Source organism: Cetorhinus maximus, unplaced genomic scaffold (assembly GCF_964194155.1).
Source record: "Cetorhinus maximus unplaced genomic scaffold, sCetMax3.hap1.1 HAP1_SCAFFOLD_1438, whole genome shotgun sequence".
Lineage (NCBI taxonomy): Eukaryota > Metazoa > Chordata > Chondrichthyes > Lamniformes > Cetorhinidae > Cetorhinus > Cetorhinus maximus.
The window spans coordinates 24737-42415 of record NW_027597379.1 but is presented as its reverse complement, the minus strand read 5'-3'; the positions used below and the strand labels follow the sequence as shown (position 1 = coordinate 42415).

Here is a 17679-nt window from a genome sequence, read left to right as displayed (position 1 = left end):
AGTAAAGCTCCCTCTACACTGTCCCCATCAAACACTCCCAGGACAGGTACAGCACGGGGTTAGATACAGAGTAAAGCTCCCTCTACACTGTCCCCATCAAACACTCCCAGGACAGGTACAGCACGGGGTACAGAGTAAAGATCTATATAGAATGGGATAGATTTTCAATCTGACTTTGGAATCGATCGAACTGGGCTCTTTGTGTAATGGGTGTTTGCTCTACAGAGTCAACCTTCCACCCACAAGGGTCAAATTAAAAACCTACCTCCACCCACTGGGGGCTCCAGGCTCCCTTCCACTTCAAGTGGCACAGATCCTGAGGCCTTGCTCCACTTATATTTATTATCAATTTAGGGGCCAGTTCACCCTGACTCTCCCCGTTTGTGACTACAGGTGGAGAATGAGGGTGTAGTGTAGTGCCCCCCGGCTACCTGGGTGTGAGTGAGAACCAGAGGTGAAAGGTCAGGGCTACCGTCACTGGCACCAACTCCCAACCCTTGGGAAGCTCCGGCCTCAAACATGGCTGCCGGGGTTGGCGGGGGGGGGGCGGTGGGGGCTTGTGTGGTGATAAAGGGCAAAGGTCGAGGGAGCATTATAGCCACCCGGGGTCAATGGGACGGAAGCGTAACCATGGAAACGGCGACGAGGCCTTGCCCCATCCAAGAAAGGCCTAGGCTTTCAGCCAATTCAGGTGAGGTGCGTTTTTCCAAAGGTGACGGTGGTCACGGGAGAGAGCAGAGACGCGAGGGGAAGTGGTGACAGGAGCTGAGCAGGAAGCTGTGTTTGTTATAACGAGTACCGACTCAATTCATTCGCCCTATATTATATCCGCAAAATAAGAGGAGATTGAATGTCCCGGCCCTCCACGTCAACGAGCGGTGGGGAAGCTGCTTCACGATGGCCAAGGTGATACAAGCGCACCAGCAGATTCAACATCTTCTCCTCCATCTCTCAGTCTGTTCATCATCATCGTCGTCCTTGTCAATCTTCCCTCCGAGACATTGATCTTCAGATTCCAATTTAACACTGGGTGGGGTGGGGGGAGAAAGGAACAAAGACAGGGAGTGAACATCCAAACCAGGGTAACACAGACCCGGGAAAACACCCAGAGTAAACCCAGGCCAGAATAAACCCAGGATAACCCAGGCCAGAATAAACACAGGGTAACCCAGGCCAGAATAAACACAGGGTAACCCAGGCCAGAATAAACACAGGATAACCCAGGCCAGAATAACCCAGCCATGCCCATTTCCCCCACCCACCCCAGACACAATCGTCCAGCTCCCCCGCCGACTGAATGACCATGTGGTACAAGCTTTCTACTCAGTAAAGTAGCCCCATTGTGGGTATTTCCAGGTTAGCACCCTCACACCCACTCACAAACACACTCACACTCTCACACCCACTCACAAACACACTCACACTCTCACACCCACTCACAAACACACTCACACTCTCACACCCACTCACAAACACACTCACACTCTCACACCCACTCACAAACACACTCACACTCTCACACCCACTCACAAACATACTCACACTCTCACACCCACTCACAAACACACTCACACTCTCACACCCACTCACAAACACACTCACACTCTCTCACCCACTCACAAACACACTCACACTCTCACACCCACTCACAAACACACTCACACTCTCACACCCACTCACAAACACACTCACACTCTCACACCCACTCACAAACACACTCACACTCTCACACCCACTCACAAACACACTCACACCTACTCGCACTCACACTCACAAACATACACACTCATACACGTTCTCAGGCACTCACCCACTCACATGCACACATGCTCGCACACACCCACTCACACACACAAACAGACACACTCATACACATTCGCAATCACACCTACTCACACCTGCTCGCATGCACTCACTCTCACACATTCATACACATTCTCACACACATGCCTGCACGCACTCACTCACTCACACACAAACACGCATTCATAGACATTCGCACTCTCACATCCACTCACACTTGCACACATACACTCACACATTCAAGCACTCGCATACACTCTCACACATTAGCACATACATTCATGCACATTCACATACAAACGCACTCAATCTCACTCTCTCACAATCACTCACATGCGCACACTGACATAAGAACACTCACACGCGCACACTCAGAATAACTTTCTCACACATACTCTCGCTCACATATACACACACCCACGCTCACACAGAAGGACTTGCCTCACTCTGAGTGCCTTTCGTAACCTCGAGACATCTCAAAGTTGCTTCACAGCCAATGAAGTGCAAGTGAAGCGTGGTCACTGTTGCAATGTCAGAAACGCGGCAGCCAATTTGTGCACAGCAAGCTCCCACAAACAGCAACGTGTTAATGGCCGGATCATCTGTTTTTGAGATGTTGGTCGAGTGAGAAATATTGACTCCAGGGCACTGGGATGAACTCCCGCCCACCTGCGGAACTCCTCATCGAACCCACCCACCCCAACACCCTCCCGCTCTTCTCCCAAATAGCACCATGTGATCCTCTAGGCCCACCTGAGAGGGCAATTGGGGCCTTGGTTTAACACCTCATGTTAAACGTGGCACCTCCAGCAGGTCCATCCCTCAGTACTCGCCTGGCCTAAGCACTCAAGTCTCTGGAGTGGGACTTGAACCCTTGACCTCCTGGTACAATACCTTGTCACAGATTGAGGATCGGTCAACAGGCAGAAAAGAGAGAGCGGGATAGATCAACAGGCCATATTCAGGGTGGCAGGATTTAACCAGTGGGAGTACCTCAAGAATCAGCATTGGGACCCTCAATTATTTGTAACCATTATCAATAGCTTAGATAAGGGAACTGAGTGGAGGGCATCTAGGTTCACTGACAATACAAAGCTGGGTGGGTACATAAGCTGTGAGGAGGATACAAAGAGTCTGCATAGGGGTACAGCCAGGTGAAGTGAGTGGGCAACAAGGTGGCAGATGGAGTATAACGTGGGGAAAGGTGAAGCTATTCACTCTGGCGGGAGGAATAGGAAAGTAGAGTTTGTTTTCTTTTTGGAAAGGTGAGAGATTATTAAACCTTGGCATTCAGAAGGATTTGGGGGCCCTTGTACATCAACCGCAGAAAGTGAACGTGCAAGCAAGCAGTTAGGAAGACAAGTTGGCCTTTATTGCAAGGGGGTGAGATTATAGAAAGAAGGCGAGCGACTATTGTACAGGGGCTTTGGTGAGGCCACATTTGGAGTATTGGGCGCAGTTTGGCTCTCCATATTTAAGGAAGGATACACCTGCATTGGAGGCGGTACAGTGAAGGTTCACTAGATTGTTCCCTGGGGTAAGGGGGTTGTCCCACGATGAGAGGCTGAGTAAATTGTGTCTATATTACCTTTTTTTAATATTCGTTCATGGGGGTGTGGGGGTCGCTGGCTGGGCCCAGCATTTATTGCCCATCCCATTTTCCCCTTGAGAAGGTGGTGGGTGAGCTGCCTTCTTGAGCCGCTGCAGTCCCTCTGGTGTAGGTACACCCACAGTGCTGTTAGGGAGGGAGCTCCAGGATTTTGACCCAGCGACAATGAAGGAACGGCCGATATGTTTCCAAGTCAGGATGGTGAGTGACTGGGAGGGGAACTTCCAGTTGGTAGTGTTCCCATGTGTCTGCTGCCCTGTCCTTCTAGATGGTAGCGGTCGTGGGTTTGGAAGATGCTGCCTAAGGAGCCTTGGTGAGTTCCTGCAGTGCATCTTGTAGATGGTACACACACTGCTGCTACTGTGCGTCGGTGGTAGAGGGAGTGAATGTTTGTGAATGATGTTAGGAAATAGAGATAGTTTAAATAAGTTATATGTATATTTGGGTGCATTAGGAATAAGTTATACCTCTAAGTTTAAGTTTGATTTGTATTTCTGTAATCTGTGTGTTAAGAAAAGGAATTGAGTTTTAGTTTCACTTCACTTCAAAAGATGCCTCCATTTTAATAAAGGTTTTACGACTCTCGAAGGGAAGTTAAAACAAACAAGGTAGAAAAAAAAAACTGTGCTGTTGCCTAGCAACAGGAGGCCTGACAGAGACAGAGGAAACTAAAAAATGGCAGTTTGATTCAACTGAAGCCAGGATTCCAGAGAGGCTAGACAGCAGTGGCTGGATAGCAAGTCTCAAACTAAAATTGAAGCCAGCTGCCAGGAGAAGCTGGACACAGGAGAAGGAACTGCAGGAGCAGGTTCCAGAAACTAAAGAAGAAAGTCCCTAATTCCAGGGGAGTGGAACAGGAAAGGACCCAAGGGGGCACTCTAGCCAAAGGACAAGGGCGGGAATCTGGGAAAAGATCCTGTTCTTTGGAAGTGAAAGTAAGGAGCAGGGACGAAAGCTCCAAGCTTCAAGCTTAAAGGGAGCAAGCTGCAGGACACAGATTTAAAGCAATATAGGCAGGCAAAAAGCCAGAAGTTCCCAGGGGACAGCCGACGGTCTGTAACTCTTTCCTATGGGCATGTGAAGTAGTGGTGTACTGTTGACACGGCTGAGTGTTTGAGAGAGAGTGAGTGGAAGGAAGCTCAAATGCACGTGGCAATCCAGAGAACAGGAACATCGGAAGAAGAGTTCGAAACCCTGGAGGTGGACCCTTGTGGAAGGCGTCCGAGAGGAAGCATCATTTGGGAGAAGATTCCAGAGCGCGTTCTTGGAGAGTGGAGATTGGAAACCTTTGTGTGAAACATGGAGTTCAGCGAGACTGGCTGACTCACGGTGTGTCAAGTGTCTGGGGCGGGGGTTGATGAGAGATCCATTGCACTTGGCTGAGGTGGCATCTGTCACTTGGTTTCAGTGTGTGGTGTGTCTGAGCACAGGGTGCCTATTGGTACGTGGACTGTGTACTTACTGTGTGCATTAGAGTATCAGAGAGCTTTTGTAACTTGTGTTATCCTTACAAACCTGTATGTATCTGTAAAGGTAATGCAGTGAAGGTTCACCAGGCTGATTCCTGGGATGGCAGGATTGCCATATGAGGAGAGATTGGGCCAACTAGGTCTGTATTCACTGGAGTTTAGAAGAATGAGAAGAGACCTCATTGAAAGGTATAAAATTCTGACAGGGCTGGACAGACTGGATGCAGGGATGATGTTTCCTCTACTGGAGGGTCTAGAACAAGGGGTCACAATCTGAGGATATGGGGTCGGCCATTTAGGACTGAGATGAGGAGAAACTTCTTCACTCAGAGGGTGGTGAACCTGAGGAATTCTTTACCACAGAGGCTGTGGAGGCCAAGTCACTGAATATATTTAGGAAGGAAATAGTTAGATTGCTAGGCTCTAAAGGCGTTATGGGGTATGGGAAGAGAGCTGGAGTATGGCGTTGAGATAGAGGATCAGCCATGATCATATTGAATGGCGGAGCAGGCTCAAAGGGCCGAATGACCTACTCCTAGTTTCTATTTTTCTATGTTTCTATAGTTGTGGGTAAAGGAGTATTGTACTTTCTCTTGTTTAATAAATGTTCTATTCTTTTGTTAAAAGTTCATCAGTTGACTCCTGTGACTCTGTTCAGTAACCACTCTCCACATATCTAAACAAACAAATAAAAGTGAGGATCTATCTGGCTGGGTTCTACCCTGGGATCAGGTTTGTCCAGGGTAACCTCAGCTGGGACCATAACAATGTGGTGCCAATCAAGCGGCTGCTTTGTCCTGGACAGTGTCGAGCTTCTTGAGTGTTGTGGGAGCTGCACTCATCCAGGCAAGTGGGGAGTATTCCATTACACTCCTGGCTTGTGCCTTGGAGATGGTGGACAGGCTTTGGGGAGTCAGGAGGTGAGTTACTCATCTGGAGTTTAGGAGAATGATCGGTTATCTCATTGAAACACACTAAGTCGGAGAGGTTTGACAGGGTAGATGCTGAGAGGCTGTTTCCCACCCACCCAACCCCAGCTGGAGAGGCTAGAACACGGGATCACAGTCTCAGGATAAGGGGTCCGGCATTTTGGGCTGAGGTGAGGAGAAATCCCTTCACTCGGAGGGCTGTGAAACTTTGAAATATGCTCCCCCAGAGAGCCGCGGACGCTCAGTCATTGAATATACTCAAGGCTGAGATCGATTATTGGACACTAAGGCAATTGAGGAATAGGGCTGGAAATTAGACTTGAGGTAGATGATCAGCCTTGGCCAAATCAAATGGGGGGGGCAGCAGGTTTGAGGGGCTGAATGGCCTCCTCCTACTCCTATTCCCATTGAGTTAAATGTGCACTCCACGACCCTCCCAAGCCATCACCAGTCCCCCAGCCGCCCCCACAAACACACAGTCTGATATTTGGGCATCGGGAACAGTGGTCAATCCAGGATTACTCATTTTCTAGGATTGTCTTAGAGGTGAATTAAAGGTGAATCTCCAGGATGTCCATGACCAGCTGACCCACAAGAAACTCGACAGGAAATTGGCTACTACCGAGGAATGGCTCAAGGCAGCATGATACAGGACTGACCGCGCAAGAGGGTCCACTGGAGGGTCCTGCGATAGAAAAATCATCTCCTATAGCAACAGATTCAGTCAGTTCAAACTCCTCAGTTTCCTATACCCTCCCTATCTCTGTAACCTCCTCCAGTCCCTACGACCCTCCCTATCTCTGTAAACTCCTCCAGTCCCTACAACCCTCCCTATGTGTAACCTCCTCCAGTCCCTACAACCCTCCCTATCTCTGTAACCTCCTCCAGCCCCTACAGCCCTCCCTATCTCTGTAACCTCCTCCAGCCCTCCCTATTTCTGTAACCTCCTCCAACCCTACAACCCTCCCTATCTCTGTAACCTCCTCAAGCCCCTACACCCCTCCCTATCTCTGTAACCTCCTCCAACCCTACAACCCTCCCTATCTCTGTAATCGCCTCCAGCCCCTACAACCCTCTCCATCTCTGTAACCTCCTCCAGCCCCGACAACCCTCACTACCTCTGTAACCTCTTCCAGCCCTCCATATCTCTGTAAACTCCTCCAGCCCCTACAACCCTCCTTATCTCTGTAACCTCCTCCAGCACCTACAACCCTCCCTATCTCTGTAACCTCCTCCAGCCCCGACAACCCTCCCTATCTCTGTATCCTCCTCCAGCCCTCCCTATCTCTGTAACCTCCTCGAGTCCCTACAACCCTCCCTATCTCTGTAACCTCCTCCAGCCCTGACAACCCTCCCTAACTCTGTAACCTCCTCCAACCCCTACAACCCTCCCTAACTCTGTAACCTCCTCCAGCCCCTACAACCCTCCCTATCTCTGTAACCTCCTCCAACCGCTACAACCCTCCCTAACTCTGTAACCTCCTCCAGCCCCTACAACCCTCCCTATCTCTGTAACCTCCTCCAGCCCCTACAACCCTCCCTATCTCTGTAACCTCCTCCAGCCCCTACAACCCTCCCTATCTCTGTAACCTCCTCCAGCCCCTCCAGAACCCCTCCCCTATCAGAAATGAGTGGGGCGTGGGACTGATTGGGCCCCTCTACAGAGGGCCAACATGGATAAATGGGCAAAATGGTCTCCTTCTGTGCTCCAATGTCCCTCTGACTCTACACTGGAGGGTCTCCCTCATGTCAGAAGGGCAGATGGTTCATATTTCGGTCGGGGCCTACGGGGCCTGGTTGTCATGGTGACTCACCCTATCTCCAGCGTGCCTCTTGTCTCCGTTCAACCCCAGAAGCCCCGAGGCCTCGGCCTGCTGGCCCGTCTTCATCTCCACGACAATGTCATCGTTTTTGACCTCCGTGTGAACCCTGGAAAAGCGAAAGAGGAGCGGGGGGGTTGGTCCAGGCGCTTCCTGCCTTTCCCCGAAATCCGTTCCCGAAATCTCGTCTCCTTACAGCCCATCCCCCGAATCGAGTGTCCAGATCACTGTCCGGGTCAGCTACGGCTCTGACCAGACGCACATCTGGAGTTACCCACCTTCACCTCTGGGCACCACACCTCAGGAAGGATGTATTGCCCTTGTGGTGCAAGGCTGGTTTTGGCATTGCAAGGGGGTTGGGGGTGGGGAGTACGGGGGGTTGGGGAGGGAGTACAGATTCACCGGAGCGATATCTGGGGCAAAGAGAGTCAGATTACAGGTTGCACAGGCCAGACTGTGTTCCCTCAAGTACAGAAGGTGAAGGGTGGTCAGGTGGGGAGTCCAGAGCAAGTGGGGAGGGGAGAACCTTCAAACTCGAGCCAGGCCGCCCAGGGGTGGTGATGTCAGGGATCACATCTTCACACACAGGGGAGTGGGAATCTGGAACTCTCTCACCCCATCCCCCAACACCCCGCCCTCCGAAAAAAACAGCCAGGCTGGGAGGGGGGTGGGGGGATTGAAAATGTCAAAACTGGGATTGATGGATTGTTGATGGTGAAGGACATGGAACATGGCGGGTGAGGCGCAGACTGGGCAAGACCTGATCAAGTGGGGGAGGGCTGAATGGTCGGGATAGGAAATCCTGAAGAGTTGATGTGGTTGCACTACAGTGCTGTGCCTTTCAAACTATTTCACTTTCACCCTAATTCACCCTATCTCTGTAACCTCCTCCAGCCCCCACAACCCTACCTATCTCTGTAACCTCCTCCAGCCCCTACAACCCTCCCTATCTCTGTAACCTCCTCCAGCCCCCACAACCCTACCTATCTCTGTAACCTCCTCCAGTCCCTACAAACCTCCCTATCTCTGTAACCTCCTTCAGCCCCCACAACCCTACCTATCTCTGTGACCTCCTCCAGCCCCCACAACCCTACCTATCTCTGTAACCTCCTTCAGCCCCTACAACCCTCCCTATCTCTGTAACCTCCTCCAGCCTCTACAACACTCCCTATCTCTGTAACCTCCTCCAGCCCCTACAATCCTCCGGAATCTCTGCTGTCATCCAATTCAGGCCTCTTGACCATCCCCGATTCTCATCGCTCCATCATTGGCGGCCGTGCCTTCAGCTGCCTGGGGGCCCTGAGCTCTGGAATTCTCCCTCTCTCTCTCTCTACTCCTTGAAGCGAGCCCTTGAAATCCTACTTCTTCAACCGACCCTTGGGTCTCCTGCCCTAACATCTCCTTACATGACTAGGGTCCAAAATTTCTCTTTGGTAATCATCCCCCCCTCTCACCTCCCCCTTGAAGAACCGTGGAACTCTTTTACAACATGAACGGTGCAATATAAATGCTGTTGTTGGCAGACAGGAGCGGGGTCAAAGTCAGCTGCAATGCCGCTGCAGTGGAACAGCCTGCCTCCCTGAAATGCCAGGCGTGATATTGAAGGGCAGCAGCGATGCAGAGCTGCGGGTCGGTCAGATCTCTGAGCGAGGCAATACAGTGTGTAAAACTGAAGAGACAGATGCTGAGGAACGGAACAACCTCACCGCTGATTCTCCTCTCCGGGGACCCTGGATCTTGCTTTAGACGGTTTCTCTTAATTAGGCAACATCATTAAATAAACATTAGGACAGTGTTTGGGCTGTGCTGGGATTGGCCTCCTCGATTCCCCTGCTCTGCTAATGAGTCCCTCCAAGACTCATTAATTTGATCGAATGCAGCATCAAAGACCTTGCCACACCTGCACAAACTTAATTTTCCTCGTCATTTCCCGATCTGTTCTCACAGTCAGCAAGGGACATCATTTTCCCATATCGAGTAAGACAGCTCTTCCCTCCAGGGCAGAATCAGAAATCTTCACAGCCCTCGTCTCCCCCTCCTCCTCTCAGTCACCCTCTCTCACCGCATCCGCCTCGCAGTCACTCCCTCCTCTCAGTCACCCTCTCTCTCCCTTCTTCTCACTCACCCCCTCCTTCTCTCTGTCTCCCCCTCTTCCTGTCTCTTATTCCCTTGGTGCCAGTTTTCCCTCGCTGTTCCCCCCTCCCTCCCACTCCCATTCACTCCCTTCATCATCATTTCTCTCATTCTCCCCTTCTTTCTCTCTGTCATTCTCACACTCCCAGCCCCATTCGCACCCGCACTTCCACCTCAGCTCTCTCCCTCTGCCCCCAGCTCTCCTCCTCTCACCCGGTCACTCTCCACTCTCCCACGCTGTCTTCCTTTCCTGTCCTCAGTGCAGCTCTCCCTCAGGACTGACCCTCCGACAGTGCAGCACTCCCCCAGTACTGACCCTCCGACACTGCAGCCCTCCCTCAGGACTGACCCTCTGACACTGCAGCACTCCCTCAGTACTCACTCTCTGACAGTGCAGCACTCCCTCAGTACTGACCCTCCGACAGTGCGGCACTCCCTCAGTACTGACCCTCCGACAGTGCAGCGCTCCCTCAGTACTCACTCTCTGACAGTGCAGCACTCCCTCAGTACTGACCCTCCGACAGTGCGGCACTCCCTCAGTACTGACTCTCCGACAGTGCAGCACTCCCTCAAGTCTCACCCTCTGACAGTGCAGCACTCCCTCAGTACTGACCCTCTGACAGTGCAGCGCTCCCTCAGTACTGACCCTCGGACAGTGCAGCATTCCCTCAGTACTCACTCTCTGACAGTGCAGCACTCCCTCAGTACTGACCCTCCGACAGTGCAGTGCTCCCTCAGTACTCACCCTCTGACAGTGCAGCACTCCCTCAGTACTGACCCTCCGACAGTGCAGCGCTCCCTCAGTACTGACCCTCTGACAGTGCAGCACTCCCTCAGTACTGACCCTCTGACATTGCAGCACTCCCTCGGTAATAGCCTTTTAATGTTGCAGTGCTCTGCCATTCCTGGCAGTAGGACTGTTGGACTGGATAATTGGGGTCAAACCTCTTGAGTAAATGGTAGGGCACTGAGGAGTGCGGAGGAACAAAGGGATCTGGGAGTTCAGATACATAATTCCCTGAAAGTGGCGTCACAGGTAGACAAGGTTGTAAAGAAAGCTTTTGGCATACTGGCCTTCATAAATCAAAGTATTGAGAATAGGAGTTGGGATGTTATGGTGAGGTTGTATAAGACATCGGTGAGGCCAACTTTGGAGTATTGTGTGCAGTTCTGGTCGCCTAACTACAGGAAGGATATCAGTAAGATTGAGAGAGTGCAGAGAAGATTTACTAGGATGTTGCCGGGTCTTAAGGAGTTGAGTTACAGGGAAAGATTAAAAAGGTTAGGACTTTATTCCTTGGAGCGTAGAAGAATGAGGGGAGATTTGATAGAAGTTTACAAAATTGTGAGGGGTATAGACAGAGTAAATGCGAGTAGGCTCTTTCCACTTAGATTAGGAGAAATAAACACGAGAGGACATGGCTTTAGGGTGAAAGGGGAAAGGTTTAGGGGGAACATTAGGGGGAACTTCTTCACTCAGAGAGTGGTGAGAGTGTGGAACGAGCTACCATCTGACGTGGTAAATGCGGGCTCACTCTTAAGTTTTAAGAATAAATTAGATAGATACATGGATGGGAGAGGTCTGGAGGGTTATGGACTAGGTGCAGGTCAACCGGACTAGCGGAATAATATTTCGGCACAGACTAGAAGGGCTGAATGGCCTGTTTTCTGTGCTGTAGTGCTTTATGGTTCTATGGAGTGGCACTCAAACCAATGTTCTTTTGACCCAGAGGCGAGAGAGAGACAGCTCAAGAGAGAGTATTCCAAACCCATTGACATCAACCATTTGGTTACAGGGGGTAAACGTCATGTGCGGACAGTGACTATTCGACCATGATCACCATCACACCTAGGCCCTGATTTTCGCCCCTGGGCCAGTCCTTTCCGTTAGGCCTCAGTGAAACGGAAGTGAATATTTCTCACGAGCCTCCCCCTTTGCAAAGACAAATCTAAAGCGTTTCCTGTTTCACTCTCCATCCGACCCAGAGCACGCCGGGGCCCCCAGCACCCGTACCTTCCGCCTCCCCCTTTTGCCGCTCCCTCAAAATGTCTCCATTATCTCCATTGAGGAAGGGCCGGTCCAAAATGGTGGCCGGGCAGGCTCTCCTTTGCCTGGTTTGGCCCCTCTCCCTCCTCCCCCCACCTCCCCAGCGCCCCCACCCCCCCCACCGCGGCATAACCCTCTCCCCAGCCCTCGTCTACTCACGTGTCCTTCTTCCCAGGTTTTCCACAGGGGAGTTTCCCCTTCTTGTGCAGGCAGTACAAGATGGCGACCACCAGGAGCAGTAACAGGACACATACCACCACAGCGATCACCGCCCCTCCCCCGCCACCTTGCAGATCGTGGTTCTCTGCGGAGGGGAAAAAGAGAGAAAGGGGGTGTTGAGGGAGCGGAGGAGTCAGCAACAGGTCCCGTCCTCCCCGGGGAATGGGTTCGGGGTGGGGGGGTGGTGGGGGTTGGGGGAGGGCGTGGAATAGGCCCCGAGGCCCAACCGGGGCTGAGGCCAGCGGGAGGTTACCGAAGGCCCGAGATGCCAGTGGTCTGAAGCCCGGGCAACGACGAGGGGCGCCTGGGGACGGTTCGCCTGCCGTGGCTTTTTCTGCCCACCGCCTGCGTCGACATAGCACCTGTCACATCCCCAGGCGCTTCACGGGAGCAGAGATTAGACGCAACTTGACTGACCCCGAGCCGGCATGGAAAGATATCAGGGGCAGGCGACCAAAAGCTCGGTCACAGAGGTCGGTTTTAAAGAGCGTCTTAAAGGAAGAGAGAGAGAGAGAGAGAGGGGCGGAGGGGTTCAGGAAGTGAATTCCAGAGTTTAAGGCCCAGGCAAATGGGATTGATACAGGGACATGGGGAGAGAGCGGGACAGTGGGATTAGTTTGGGGATTGATATAGGGCTATGGGGAGAGAGTGAGGCAGTGGGATTAGTTTGGGATTGATACAGGGCTATGGGGAGAGAGCGGGGCAGTGGGATTAGTTTGGGGATTGATACAGGGCTATGGGGAGAGAGTGGGGCAGTGGGATTAGTTTGGGGATTGATACAGGGCTATGGGGAGAGAGCGGGGCAGTGGGATTAGTTTGGGGATTGATACAGGGCTATGGGGAGAGAGTGAGGCAGTGGGTTTAGTTTGGGATTGATACAGGGCTATGGGGAGAGAGTGGGGCAGTGGGATTAGTTTGGGATTGATACAGGGCTATGGGGAGAGAGTGGGGCAGTGGGATTAGTTTGGGATTGATACAGGGATATGGGGAGAGAGCGGGGCAGTGGGATTAGTTTCTGATTGATACAGGGCTGTGGGGAGAGAGCGGGGCAGTGGGATTAGTTTCTGATTGATACAGGGACATGGGGAAAGAGCAGGACAGTGGGATTAGTTTGGGATTGATACAGGGACATGGGGAAAGAGCAGGACAGTGGGATTAGTTTGGGATTGATACAGGGACATGGGGAAAGAGCAGGACAGTGGGATTAGTTTGGGATTGATACAGGGACATGGGGAAAGAGCGGGACAGTGGGATTAGTTTGGGATTGATACAGGGACATGGGGAAAGAGCGGGACAGTGGGATTAGTTTGGGATTGATACAGGGACATGGGGAAAGAGCGGGACAGTGGGATTAGTTCAGGAGTGCTTTCAGCGATGATGCAGCAATGATAGGATGGTCCAAGTGGTCTTTTGTGTGCTCTGAATGTCTATGGATTGGGTCTCCGGCCAGTTTATGAATATGTGTAAGGCAGGAGAGCCAGTGGCCTCAGGATGGAGAGCTGTAAAGAGGCAGAATGGGCTGTGAGGTGGCTTTGAGGCAGAGAAGGGTAGGGGAGGGGGTGTGGGAGTGGAGGGGAGGTGCTCAGAGCGGCAAAAGGATCCATGAGGACCCGTGCAGGGAACTACCATTTACAACAACAATTTGGATTTTGGAATCAAAAATCAACAATCTCTAAATTTGCGGATGACACCAAATTTAGCGGGAGGGGGCGGACGTGGGGTTGTGGGGAAGGGGGGTGGGGTGGTCAAAACTGTGCAATAAGTTACAGGAGGACATGAATGAACTTTGGGGAGCGGGCAACGCGTTGGCACACGAAGTTTAACACCGGTGAACGTGAGGCGATACCCTCTGGGAGGGGGGACAGGCAGGTCACTTATTACCTGGGAGTGAGAGGCTGGATGGTGCAGAGAGGGACAGTGGAATCTGGCTGTACAAATACACCAGTTATTAAAAGTTGCGCCACAGGTTAACAAGGCTGTAAATAAAGTGAGCTGATCCCAGGATTTACCTCGACAGGGGATAAGGGGGTGGGAGAGTAGGGAAACTGTGTTAAACCTGTATCGAATCTTGGGTAGACCACATGGAGAGAACCGTGTCCCGGCCTGGCCACCGTATTGTAAAGGGCATACAGGGGGCACAGGAGAGGGCACGGGGAGAATTTACCAGGGTGATCCCAGGAATGCCGGGGTAAACGCATCAGGAAAGGGTTGACAGGCTGTCTCTGCTTACTCCTGGTAAGAAGAGAGAGCTGAGGGGGCGACCTAACATTAAACTGACCTTTAAAACGAGGAAAGGTTTTGATCGAGCGGATACAGAGCCCGGGTTCCCTCCCGCGGGGAAGAGCAGAGCCAGAGGCCATCAGCGTAAGGGAGTCACTAATAAATCCGATCGGGAATTCAGGAGAAACGTCTTTACCCGGAGAGACGGAGGGGAGGGGGGAGAATGTGGAACTGGTGGCCAGAGGGAGTGGTTGAGGTGAATAGGGATGGATACGTTTAAGGGGGGAACGTTAGACCTGCATCTGAGGGAGAAGCGAATAGAGGGTTACGATGGGTAGATTCAGATGGGGGAAAGGTGGGAGGAGGCTGGAGAGGATCGTAAGCGCCAGCATGGTCTGGATGAGCCGAATGGCCTGTTTCGGTGCCGTCTTACCTGACTTCTTAACAGAGTCCACTGGGTGCAGCAGAAAGGAAGAGAGCAGAAAGTTACAGGTGGACAGGGATCAGGGAGACAAGGAGCTCCAACCTAAACCAGGGCCAGGATGCTGACACACTGCAGTCCCAGAGGTGTCGATCTGTGCCAAGCTCAGGACTCTCGGCAACAGACATGACAAGCTCTGCTGGACGCTCACGCGGCAGGAACCGAGACAGAGTTAACAGCCCCGAGTATTACAGAACCACTTTACACGGGTTATTTTTTGTGGGATAATATAGGTAACAACTGGGGGTAGGGATAGGGAGCCAGCATCATTAAAATCAAACACTCCCAGGACAGGTACAGCACGGGGTTAGATACAGAGTAAAGCTCCCTCTACACTGTCCCCATCAAACACTCCCAGGACAGGTACAGCACGGGGTTAGATAGAGTAAAGCTCCCTCTACACTGTCCCCATCAAACACTCCCAGGACAGGTACAGCACGGGGTTAGATACAGAGTAAAGCTCCCTCTACACTGTTGTCATTAAGCCCATCAGGTAATGATAACGAGCTTCCCATGAAATTTGATTATTTATACATTCATGGGATGTGGAAGCCTCTGGAAAGGCGAGCAATTGTTAACTAATCCTGACGTAATTTCCCTGGGTGGTGGTGTTGTGCTGCTGAAAGAGGGAGATTGTGACTCTGCACTGCTGTCAAACCTCTCTGGTCTGCGGCGGCAACGGGAGCGGGTTTGTGGCCCCCCCCACTCCCAGTTACCTCTCCTGGCAGTCAATGGGAGTGGGGGTGTTTGGAGGATTGGCGGGTGCAAGGGTGGTCATCAGGCCAGCTGTGATGCCCTCCTCAGTCCAAGAGCCTGCACTCCAGACATGATAAATGGGCAACGTGTGGGTGGAAGAGTCAATCTTGGAGGCGGGTTTCGGGAGCTGGTGCGAGCTGGTGAGCGGGAGGGCGTCACCAGGGCCGGACTGTCGGAGGGATGCCCCATGGAGTGTGGCAGAGATCGGTGCCCACATTATGGACCAACCAGTTGTGCTGTTCAAAATCTGCTATCACCCCCCGGCCTTGGGCACGGACGACCAGAACAGCTTAGTGAAGGTGGCACCATTTTTGGTTAGAAAGCGAGTGCCACACATTACCGGGGACAGGCAGGGTGGAGCCAGCAGCCAGATGTTTAATCCAGTGTACTCACCTCCTGATGTCATCGGTGGTGCCGTGGTGGTTGGAACTGAAAAAAACAATCAGAAAGGGAGCAATCTTTAATATTCCAACAGGAGGAGGATAAATTTTAGATAGTCAAGACTAATAAGCTCAAGAGGATGTTGCTGGAAAGAGGGAGACGTGTTTGCCGAAGTTTTATCATCTTGCACCCATCGGGACAAATGCAAAAATGCCAAATTTCAAACGATCACAACAATATATACTGGAGGAGAAAAGGGTGCTGATTGGTTGGGAAGCCGACTCTCACAGCTTTTTCCACGGCAACACCTCAGCCAATGGGAAGCTTTCGGCTCCCCAAGCTCCCGGGACAATTAAAAAAAAATGCCCCTTTTGTTTAGCCGGGAGCGGGGTGCCTGCATACGAGTGTACTTTGAGCACGTATAAATGAGCCACATTACAAGCTCGACCGATTATCTTAAATGGGTTGTTAGTGTAGTTATTAGCGCACTCAGGATTGTTCAGCAAGTGCTGCCCAATAGTGGAATCAAATCCAACAGTGGACAATTTTGTTTCGGGCTTTGCAAGCAGAGGCTGGCTGAGTACGGTCTGTACCCTTGGCCATTGCAAACCACCAAAGGAAGGTGCTCTTTGATTTGATCAGCCAATCGCTGGGACGTTCGGCCCCCATACATTCACGCAAAGTGACCAGAGCGCTGCGAACAAAAGGGACATGTTCCGGCCTTGCGCCTTTTCTGAACTACCCGGGAGCTTGGGAAGACCATACTATCCCTTTGCTTTCTCCGCAACTGTTTTTTTTTACAATTCTTCCATGGGATATGGACGCCATTTGATGCCCGTCCCTAACTGCCCCTGAACTGAGTGGCTGGCTGGCCCATCCCAGAGGGCAGGGTTCGACCCACATGGCTGTGGGTCTGGAGTCCCGTGTAGGCCAGACTCAGGTAAGGACAGCAGATTTCCTTCCCTAAAAGGGGATTAGTGAACCAGATGGGGTTTTTTTTTTTAACAGTAATCGGCAGTGGTTTCCTGGTCACCGTTACAACGAGGTTAACCCTGTTTTATTGACGGGAATTTAAATTCTACCAGCTGCCGTGGTGGGGATTTGAGCCCACGACCCTCGGGGCATTAGCCTGGGCTTCTGGATTACTGGCCCAATGACTGCGGCCAAGACAAACCCCTCCCCCCCCAGCGGAGCCCCGGGCCAAAAGAAGTTGACTTGCTAACCAATCAGCTGCCTTTTCTCCTCTAGTGCAAACTGCGGTAAAGCTCTGAAATTTGACATTCCTGCATTTGTCCCTCGCGGAGCGCGAGATGATCGACTTTGGCAACGCCGCCTCGCTTTCCAGCAATGTCCAAGTTCCCTGCTACCGGGCGACGATCCCAGAGTGAAGGTGAGTTTAAATCCCGGCTGGGGCACTCCGGAGAATCTTACTTTTACTAAGCGCCAAAATATACAGCTGGTCTTGGGCGTAAGCGGCTGCGAAACTGGCAGATTCTGGCCGTAGGCCGTGTTATTTCACGCTCGCAACTCTTGGGAAAGAAAGTGGACATCCTGATCTAGTCTGGGCCCCATCCAATCTCCAGTCCCCGTTTGCCCTACTGTGCTGGACTCTGAACTAGTGCAGCGAGACACTCAGAAGGAGCAAAGCTCTGAGGAGCTCCCTTACACCCACTGTGGGTGTTACCTAGGCCACACGGGACCCGCTTTTTAATTCATTCACGCGATGCCAGTGTCCATGGCATGAACAGCATTTATTGCCCATCCTTAATTGCCCCTTGAGAAGGTGGGGGTGAGCTGCCTTCATGAGCGGCT

The 17679-nt window shown here is 52.0% G+C and overlaps 1 protein-coding gene across 1 annotated transcript in view; it reads right to left on the bottom strand.

Moving 5' to 3' along the window:
• Positions 1–566: 566 nt before the first annotated feature.
• LOC144676224 (basal cell adhesion molecule-like) overlaps positions 567–17679 on the bottom strand; it is a 37445-nt gene continuing 20332 nt past the window's right edge. Inside the window, exons 8-11 of the mRNA XM_078536713.1 lie at positions 15880–15915; positions 11970–12114; positions 7625–7739; positions 567–1026 (exon numbers count right to left, since the gene is read on the bottom strand). Of these exons, the coding sequence (XP_078392839.1) occupies positions 1021–1026; positions 7625–7739; positions 11970–12114; positions 15880–15915 (302 nt within the window). The 3' untranslated portion in view covers positions 567–1020. The remainder of the gene's footprint in view (positions 1027–7624; positions 7740–11969; positions 12115–15879; positions 15916–17679) is intronic.